General features: G+C 34.9%; 1 protein-coding gene across 10 annotated transcripts in view; it reads right to left on the bottom strand.

The window, feature by feature from the left end:
* KDM6A (lysine demethylase 6A) overlaps window positions 1–10,602 on the bottom strand; it is a 194,811-nt gene that overhangs the window by 38,643 nt on the left and 145,566 nt on the right. The window contains exons 11-17 of one of the 10 annotated variants that reach the window (XM_012754078.3): window positions 8,958–9,056; window positions 8,601–8,820; window positions 7,905–8,039; window positions 7,301–7,456; window positions 6,641–6,736; window positions 5,641–5,742; window positions 4,613–5,008 (exon numbers count right to left, since the gene is read on the bottom strand). In XM_012754078.3, the coding sequence (XP_012609532.1) occupies window positions 4,613–5,008; window positions 5,641–5,742; window positions 6,641–6,736; window positions 7,301–7,456; window positions 7,905–8,039; window positions 8,601–8,820; window positions 8,958–9,056 (1,204 nt within the window). The remainder of the gene's footprint in view (window positions 1–4,612; window positions 5,009–5,640; window positions 5,743–6,640; window positions 6,737–7,300; window positions 7,457–7,904; window positions 8,040–8,600; window positions 8,821–8,957; window positions 9,057–10,602) is intronic. The other 9 variants (XM_075999460.1, XM_012754081.3, XM_012754080.3 and 6 more) reach the window with 9 other exon arrangements.

The following is a 10,602-nucleotide window of genomic DNA, read 5'->3' as shown; positions in this document are numbered from 1 at the left end:
AGGAATAAAAATTTAGCTAATAAGATATCTGGCTGGGCACAGTGGCTCACGCCTATAATCCTAACACTCTGGGAGGCCAGGGCGGGCGGATCTCTCAAGGTCAGGAGTTCGAAACCAGCCTGAGCAAGAGAGAGATCCCGTCTCTAGTAAAAATAGAAAGAAATTAACTGGCCAACTAAAAAAATATAGAAAAAAATTTAGCTGGGCATGGTGGCACATGTCTGTAGTCCCAGCTACTTGGGAGGCTGAGGCAGTAGGATCACTAGAGCCCAGGAGTTTGAGGTTGCTGTGAGCTAGGCTGATGCCAGGGTACTCTAGTTGGGGCAACAGAATGAGATTCTGACTAAAAAAAAAAAAAAAAAGAAGAAGAAGAAGAAAATATACAAAGATATTTATATACTAAAGGCTGCATTTAATCTAGTTAAAATCAGCTAGCGTTCCCCTAAAACCAGTTTCTAAAGCTTAAAATCTTAAACTAATGATATGTTTCTACTCAAGAGGCTTATCTACCTAAAAAACTAAATACATTAAAAGTTGATACACATCAATGAGTGTATAAAAGAATAAATTTATTTTTAAATGATTAAGTAAAAGTTTAATCATAATAGTTAAAAGACAAAATCTGTAGGTTTAATGAAAACTTTTCATAAAGCAAAAATACTACATATTATAAGCACATAAATATTTAAAATATTATCAAAGAATCTGGGAAGGTGACTCAAAATTTCATTAATCATCAAATATAACTCAGAGGCCAATCATTTAACAAGTACACTGATTATGATATGCAAACATGTGACAAAGTAACCTTTTTATTATATCTTCTCTATCTGTAAATCAAGGTATTTCAAAAGCTATAAATTCCATTTGCTGATCACCTATAATTCACATAATTTTTTTCATATCTTAAGTGATACCCTTGTTACTAAAACCAAATTCTGAATAAATTCATTCAAAACTGTGATGTAAATTATTAGCAAATCTGTATTTCCTCTCATCATCAAAAGCTAAAAGGTCAATATACCATCTAGGTCTATCAATTGTCTAGTTTTCATTACAATTTCAGAAAAATATTTGAGTAAGTTTGTATAAGATGGTATCAAGAAAGCCTCTTTATAATTAGTCTATGATATTAATACCAGAGATAGAGGCTCCTGAGCTGTACTGATAGGTAGCAACCTCATTTGGGAAACTTTTCAACACCATTTTTAAGACATTTTTAAGGTAACTTCATTACCTAAGTTGTAAAGCTCCTATGTACACTGGCCTTGAGGGGCTTGTGAAGCAATGGCTGGAGCTCCCTGCCACTTAGTATTTCCAGTCACATACAGAGGCCTGGTGGCCTGCAAACTGAGTTTTTTTTTTTTTTTTTTTTCTTAAATGAGAATTATGTTTATAAAAAATAAATTTCTAAAACAGAGAGTATTTACTAAAAATTTCAGCAAGTAAGTGAGCTAGGGAATTATATGTGATAAAAAATAAAACAGAACCATAGTTTGAAATCATAACAAAGGTTCTCACTTATTAACTGCCAATTATAACTTAGGACTATGATAGGCATTTTAACAAAAATCTCATATTATCCTTTTAACAATCTTTTAATGTTTAAAGACACTGAACCCCCCAAATCCCATCCTCTTACCTACTCTCTTAACAATTCTCCCTTCTCCTTTGTAAATTTCTCCCCCTCTAAAGATTAATCTTTTTCCTTGGCTTTCATTGTCATTTCTCATTTTAAATTTGTAAAACAACAACAAACAAAACAACAATTTTTAATTCTATGTCCCCTTCTGCTACACCTTGTTGTTCTCCTTCTCTTTTATGTCATGGTATACAGAAATGGCACCCTTGGCATTGTGCAGTGTGTAGCCCATACGACTGTGTATGTTTGTGTGTGCTGGAATTATCTATACTTGCACCTTCCAGTATAGCAAGTATACTCCCATTTTATTTTCTCCTCTCATTTTATCTTGAAGCCAACTATAATTAGGCTTTTGTGCCCCCAATAATCCACTAAAATTGCCCTGATCCAAAGTTCACTGTCCCATACCAAATATTTTAGGCTTTGAGGGTTATCCAGTGTCACGCATTTTTCTTTTTTTACAACCCTTTAAAAATGCAAAAATCATTCTTAGCTCATTGGCTATAAAAAACACGGGCTGTAGGGTGGATTTTGCCTATACCCTGTAGTTTCCTGACCCCAGTAATGTCACCAAATACCACAGATGGTCAATTGCCAGACCTTACCTAACTTGACCTATGAGCATTATTTGATATATACTTTGACTATGCCTTCTCCTCCTCAAAAGGCTTTGTTCATTTGGTTTCCAGGAGATCACTCACATTCTCCTAGATCTCCTACTATCTCACAGGTCAATCCTCTTCTATTCTTCTTTGCTAGTTCTTCAGTTTCCTGGCATATTACATTGGAATGGCCCAAGGCTCAGTCTTTAGTTCTCTTCTTTTCTCAATCTGTTCTCACCCCATGGTGATCCCATCCAGCCTCATCCATTCTTCTAGTTGGTCAGGCTAGCTGGGACTCCTCTTTCTCACACCCTATTCTATCAGCTAATCTTGTTGGTTCTAATTTCCGAATATACCCAGAAACTGACCACTATCTACTACTGCCACTCTGGGAGCCATCACCATCTTTTGACCTGGATTACAGCTATTATCTCCAAATTGGTCACACCATTTCTACTTTTGCCTCTTCTAGTCTATTCACTGAGTACTGGAGAGGACTTGTTAAAAACGAAGTCAGATGGTGTCATTCCATTAAAAATCCCCGTATACCTTCCCATTGAACTCAGAATAGACTTCAATATCCTCACAAGGCTGACCATGATATACGCAACCTGTTTCTAGCTGGACCACATTTCTCTCCCTTCTCACCCCTTGCTGGTCCTGCTCAGCCATGCTTGCCACTTTGATTCTCCTCAAATATGCACAGCACACTCCTGCCTTAGGGCCCATTGCTTCTTGCTGCTCCCTGGACCTAGAATACTCATCACAAAATATCGTCAAGTTACTTACTCTTGTAACTTTTATAGGTCATTCAACTATCATGCTTCAGTGAAGCCTTCCCTGACCTTCTGGTTTATAATGCAACTCCCCTACCACCAATCTCCAGTACTCTGCAGCTCCCTTTTCTAATATAATTTTGTCCATAGCACTAATCACACCATCATGTAACATTCTATACATATTGCTTATTTGTTTATTGTCTGTTTCCACACAGCAAGTAAGACATTTCATTGTGTTTTCTTTGCTGATGTAGTCCCAGAGCCTCAAATAGGACAGAGACCTGGGACTTGCTGAACATTTCTTTAAGAGTGAATAAAACTACTAATCACTCTATAATAGAAATGGTGCCATGAAGGATAGTACTTCAAGAATAAACTTAAGTCTTAGAATTTATTTCAGTTTTACCAATATCATAAGACTAAGCAGCAATCAACCAAATATTTCTTAGAGGAGATTAATAAAAACACAAGCAATGTGGCAATATGTATTGAGAACATTGTTTTTAAAGCTCACTCTTTGGTCCTAAGTTCTACTTTGGAGTACTGACACCATAGAAACAATCCAAATATGGGAAATACTATGCATATAAACATTCAGAAGTAAAAATTTACTAAGTATCTAATAATAGTACAAAAATGGAGTAAATTATTAAAATTGCAATATTCATGCAATTCATTACTCTGTTTCAAAAAGGCCGGGCGCAGTGGCTCACACCTGTAATCCTAACACCCTGGGAGGCCAAGGCAGGAGGATCGATTGAGCTTGGGAGTTCAAGACCAGCCTGAGCAAGAATGAGACCTCATTTCTTCTAAAAATGGAAAAATTAGCCAGGCGTAGTGGTGTGTGCCTATAATCCCAGCTACTTGGGAGGGCTGAGGCAGAAGAATCACTTGAGCCCAGGAGTTTGAGGTTGCTGTGAGCTAGGCTGATACCATGGCACTCTAGCTCAGGTGACAGAGTGAGACTCCATGTCAAAAAAAAAAAAACTTTAGTGGCACCACTTTGCTTCGAAGACTAATTTGGCCTCTTCTCACCTCCTTCAGCCTCATATTTCACCCTGCTTCTTTATAATCTATCCTTCAGGTACTTCAGGAGTCCTTTCCCCTCCCATATTCTCTAATTTCTGGAGACTCTAAAATCTTGGTTATGTGCCCTCCTAGGTACTCTGATAGCACTTTCTCACTAAAGTCACACTTCACAGACATTTATGCTAACTGCTTCTTTACTAGCCTTTTTCTCACACTAGAGCAAATACCTAACAAGTAGCATAGTACCTGATCTTAAGTAGGCAATATATGCAGAAATGAACTAATATTACATAAATATGCATATGATGTCATTGTAAATTAATGGGGTTTTGGGGAATTATATGATTTATTTTCTTGTTCCTTTGTAAATTTGCCAGATTATCTGTGTCTGTGGAAATTTTACAAAGAAAAAGAAAAAATATGTACATACTGAATCACAATGTAGTAATAACACTGTCGTACTACAAAATTATTATAAAAACAGTTTCTCAAACTTTTCTTTCTTCTTCTCTCAAAATGTACAAAACCAAATAAAGACAGGCAGATAGTCCTTCTATTACCTGAGTGGAGTTAGACAGTTGGTTTTTCCACGGCTCCTCTGCGCTGCTGGTCAGGTTTGTGCGGTTATGAGGTAGAGTGAGTGCGTTTCGCTGCAGGTAAGGCACGTTTCCATTACTTCCACTTCCTGTTATGTGATTATTGCCTATCAAAATAGTGTCTGTACTTCCCAGCGTTCTTGATGTGCTACAAGGAATATGGCCTGCAGAAAAGGGTCCATTGGCCAAAGGCTGTCCAGGGCAGGCAGGACGGACTCCAGGCTGAGAGACACTAGGCACTCTGGTCAGAGCAAGCTGCGGCTGCTGGCCAGAGACTGAGTTTGTAGGCAGTGATGAGTCAGCTGTTGGCCCATTAGGAATTCCAGTAGATCGTACCTGTGCAACTCCTGTTTGTCTCATCTGTCAAAAAACAAATGAAAAGTGAATGCTGTTTGTATAGTCCATAGGGGAGAGAATTAGAACGTGAAGATACAATCAAGGAATCTCTGATTTTACCCTAATATTTAATTTCTCTAGGTAAAAAATACACACTTAAAAAACAAGAAATTTTCTTTGTTCATTTTTAGATAAACTTCCTGGAAAAGCAGAAATCTGTTTCATTTTAAAGAAATATCTTATTAGTAATGACAAAAGAAAGCAGCCAAAAATTACAGAAAATGATTCCCGAGTCTGTAGGTCCTATTCATTCCATTACATTTATGCCAGATCCTCCAAACTAAATAAGCCCTAAAAAACCCCACCACAGTTTAGGATAGCTTGTTAAATACTAAAGAATATAAACAAATCCTTAGAATATATGTGAAATATCATGTAAATAAATAATAAAATACAAAGTATTGTATTCAAAATTAAATTTATACCTGCTTTTTTCTAAAATCTCTATTACCAGTATTTTAAGAAGCTCATATTACTAAATTCCATCAAATACCAGTAGCAAGTAGAAGTGGGCATAAATGTAATCTAAAATGATGTTAGAGTCAATAAAAATACTCAAAACGTTAACAAATACTAGTTAAAAACAATATACACACTTGGTGTGGTTGCATTAAGAGAAACTGACTTTCCAGCTGTTCCAGCATCAGTTTCTGTGCTGGATTTAAATTATTTCTATTTGCGCGGAGCTGTTCCAAATGCTAGAAGAGGAAAAAAAGAGAATATTGTCAAAGATATAGCTAAGAAATAAGATCACAGTTCTAAACAACCTTTCCTTGAAATGACTAGATAAACTCAGAACTGATCAAAGATACTGATTTTTGATAAACAGTCATCAACTGCAATGAAGTCTTTTAATAAGCTTGATAAATGTAAGAAAGAACTAAGCATTCATCTGAACAAGGTTTACTATGGGTTCTTTGAGATAGATGGGCATAAAATTTTACTCATTCATAAAATATTCTTCAGTATTCACACAAAAAAGCTCTTTAAGCTTAAAAATACATTATGACTAGTATGCTAAATGCAGTACTGTTTGGAATAGGAAAAGTTTGAAGACAACCTGAATATCCAAAACTAGTGATCTGTTTAAATAAATGTATGACATCTATATAAAGAAATATGATGTGACCATAAAAGAGCAAGGAATCTCTTTACATATTGATATGGAAAAATGTGTAAAATACACTGTTAACAGGATATATAGCATTCTACCATTTGTGTAAATAAGGAGAAAAATAATAATATATGAGATGAAGGGGGATGCATATTGGCTTATACATATCTGTTGGGAAAGACAGATAAGAAACTAGCAATACCAGCTGTTTGTTAGGAGGAAAACTGAGTGGGTGGGGCAGGAGTTGAAAGGAGACTTTACCCTATATAACTATATTCATACTTTATGAAGTTTTAACCATGTGAATGTATTACCTGTATAAAAAAATAAAGACACTAAAAACAAGTGAAAAATAAGAATGAATTATCTCCTTTATCCTAATATTGAGCTTACTGCCATTCAACCTTTAAGAATTAATACTTCAAGAACTGAAAGCTTGCTAACTCTACTCCTTTTTAATAGAAAAACCAAATCTCACATACCTGTAATTTCTGTGGTGTCAAACACCATGAATGAGCTTGCTGTTGTACTGGAGGATGTGACACAGCATGGCCACCACTCCAATTATCAGAAGTATTCTGAGGAAAATTGATAAAAAAAAAAAAAAAAATTAAAGAATATTTGGTTAAATCCATAGAGTTAACAATGACTAGTGGAGGCAAATGACTATGAATTAGAATATTTATATATAAAAAAGATGTTATAACATTAAATTTTCAGAATAATTTTACATGCACATTAAGTTTAGAAATCATAAATTTAAAAAATATTGATTCTTTAAATAAGCCACCCACAAAAAAAAGGCCCACCCTCAAACTATGGCCCAAACAGCTAGCCTAAAAACCATACTGTCCACTAAATCCAACATTAAATTTATTTCAATGTCAGTAAAAAGTGATGATGAAAAGTGTGCTGAGATCTTAACGGCAGGGAGATGAATAAAATGATTTGATGAATGCAAATTTATCCCTACGTTCTATTATTTAATATGACACTAAGAGTCTGGGATGGAAACTCAAACCTTTCACTCTTTGATGTCCACAAATTTAAAATAAAGGACAGGAGATGTTCAAACTGCACAATTTCAGGGCAGTTGAAGCTTCTGTTTTGACTGGGATTTTCTATTTCTCTAAAACATATACCTTTGTTGGACTAGATGTTCTTTTCCTCTTGGCAGGACTGGACAGGTCATCTACTTGGCTAGAAGGAATCATGTGTAGTGGCAAGGATTGCTGTGAAATTGGTGTTTGACTGAGGCCTAATACAGGTTCAGTATTTGGATGATGAGGTTTACATGCCTAAGAATCACAGAAGGAAGACAAAAATAGGGTTCTACATATTCTTAATTCATTCCTTCAAATTATAAAACTTCACAAGCTGCATACTTTGCAAAGCTATGTGGACATCGCTGATTGCATTTATTGAAAGTCAAAATCAAATGAATCATCAATGGAAGAATGTGTACCTTCCTTTGAAAAACTTGCTTTAAAAATTAAATAAACACTGCAGCATTATTTTAAGAAATCTCCTTCGAAATCATGAAAATGCACAAAGGTTGTAAGTTGGTACCCCAAAATTTCCTCCCATATGAGGGAGTTTTATTTTGATCTAGATTCCCTTTGCAATTAAATCAAAAGGCTTTTTATTAATAAAAGCCTCCTGTGCTTAGTAAAATAAGCTTGACCACTAGAGATTGAAAAGAACCCTTAAAGCTGGGCACCTGCAGAACATAACCCAACTTCTCACCTGCTGTGCTGTGTTCATGGCACCCTGCCTGGAGGTAAGCTCTGCGGGGATTGGTAGGCTCCACGCCTCCTCAATACTAGGAAGTAATTTAGTTTTATTCTGTAGACTACCTTGTGGAAGGTTACACAACTGAGCCTAGGAAAAATTATGTAAAAAGCAAATTTAACACAAGCCTACTTGAGTAAGATCAAGTCCACTAAATCTTCCTAAATGCTATAGCTAATTGTTTTTAAAAGAAAATAGATTCTAAATTTGGGGCTTTAGAAGACACTAAGTATAAAGAGGGGAACCGGAATATAAACCTTTGTGAGAATCAAAACAAAGCTGAGCTCTGTTTTCAGAGTTCTCATAGCTGTCTTCTCATGAAACTCCAAGCAAGAGTGAAAGACAGTGTTTGTGTTCTCTTCTCTAAAATGCTATGACAACTTAAAAATGCAGACAGTACATAGAAAAAAATTATGTAAATTAATATGCATCAACAGAGTAAATGTGCAAAAGAGCATCTTTTAAAATACTTCATATTTTACTTAAAATGAAAAGTAAAATAATATTACAAGCTATGGTATGTTTACAAAATATGGAAACAGATTATAGACATCAAAACACAACTAAACAAACTTCCCAGCCACCCTCCTACTGCCTGATTGTCCTGAGGAAATATGTGACTTTAAAAAAACTGCTATTTAAAAATTTTACCTGTAAATACTTAATTCGTGCTGCAAGTGCAGAGGTATTACTACAATTTTTGCTTCTGGTTGCATTTACGTAGCATTTAATGGCATCCTGAGGTTGGTTGCAGGATTCATAAAGAGTGCCTAGGTCCATCCAGGCTGCAGCATGGCCATGGTCCAATTGTACAGCACATATATAGGCCTGTAAAGCATCCATAGGCTGATTTTGCTGTTGATATAGCACACTGGAAAGAGAAATTAAGAAAAAATAACTAAGAAGAACTGCTTCATTTTATAACATGATTTAAACTTCAAAGTACAATATATATGATACAACTATCTTTGTGAATCAAACTATCATTATTTTTATACAAAATCTTACCCTATTGAACACCATGTATCTGCACTTGCTTCTGATTTATCAATAGACTGCCTGTAAGATATAAAGGCATCCTGAACTTTCCCAATACTTGAATAGCACCTAAGAGGGGAAGGGGGAGGGGAAATCAAGAAAATTTTATTAATACTGAAACAAATTTATTTGCTGAAAAGATGAACTACGTATCAAAGCAAATTTTTTAAAAACTCTAATTAGCTAATATATTTATGTATATGTGCATATGTATGTAATACTCGATAATTATAACGAACATTATAATTAGCCCTTCAACAAACTATTTTAGTTTGTCTTACAGGTGCTAAAGCATGCTGCATTAATGAACTCTATTAAAATAATTAGAGGTCATATTACTCAATATTATTGAGAGAAGAATACACCCTTTACCTCCCCCATTCTTCTTATACAGCTTGATCTCTAGTTTCCTGTACAGTCAGAACACAGAGTTAAAAACAAAAACACTTCATCTCTGCAAGATCTGGTGAATCAGATTTCAATTCTCCTTTCCCAAATAGTAACACTGAGGGCAATAACTTTTTAATTCATAAAAAAATGCAAATGTAAGACACAGTCAATCTCAAATAAGTATCAAAAATGGTATAAGATAAAGAACAGTATTTCATGACTAATAAAGGTAGCAAGGTAAAATTAAAGTTTTAAGGACCTGCCATTTTCTCAATGCAGATGCACCTGAAATTATAAATATAGAAATTATCTTCTGAGTGCTTGGCACTAAAAGAAAATAAAACAGCAAAACGAAAACTCAGGCCCTGTCTTTATGGAACTTACAATTGAGTTGGGGATTAAAGACACATTATGAAAGTCATAATGCCATATCAAATGACTAGCACAAACAATAATTGGTCTGAGAATTTAGGATAGGAAGAGATCACTATACACTACAGGATTTCGGAAAGGCAGAAAAGGGGAGGACAGGAGTAAAAGATTTGAATATTTATAAATGTATATTATTTAGATCAGTGAAGCCAGACAGTATATGGTAATTTTGCCAGGCAAACTGGAAAGACAACATTTATATGCATAAAGTTTTTCAAATAAACTAATTAATATTTACACTGTAATTCACTTACTTTGGATACCACTGGCTGATAGTAAATAGCAAAAAAATTTAAATGTCTTTACTTGTCCAAATACTGTATTTTGTTGCTCAATTATTCTTTGAAATTTTACTGATTCATGTAATATAAAAGTCTGAAAACCACTAATTCAGGCAGAGAAGATGAGAGAAGGCATTTCAAATGTTTGAACAGAATGAGCAAAACCTAATATATATATGTAAGAAAGCACAGATACAAAACACTAGAGAATTTTAAATCCAGCCCAAGAATACCGTGAAGTGTGTTTTTCTAACAAGGGGTATCGCATGATGAAAGCACTTCATAGGAATATTAATCTGCTAACAATGTATAGGATAGACTGAAAGGAAAATACATTATGAACAGTATTAAAAACAGGATAGCTACACTCACTGGTTTGGAACAGGTAAAAATTGGAATGAATGTAATGGAAGTTGGCAAGAAAAAAAGATGGGAGAAACAATAAACCAAAAGACTGCACAACTGATCGATTAGATGTTTATGGGGGTGGGGGATATTACTTAGTATCTAAG

This window comes from Microcebus murinus, chromosome X (genome assembly GCF_040939455.1).
Source record: "Microcebus murinus isolate Inina chromosome X, M.murinus_Inina_mat1.0, whole genome shotgun sequence".
Lineage (NCBI taxonomy): Eukaryota > Metazoa > Chordata > Mammalia > Primates > Cheirogaleidae > Microcebus > Microcebus murinus.
This window is presented reverse-complemented; position numbering and strand designations above follow the sequence as displayed.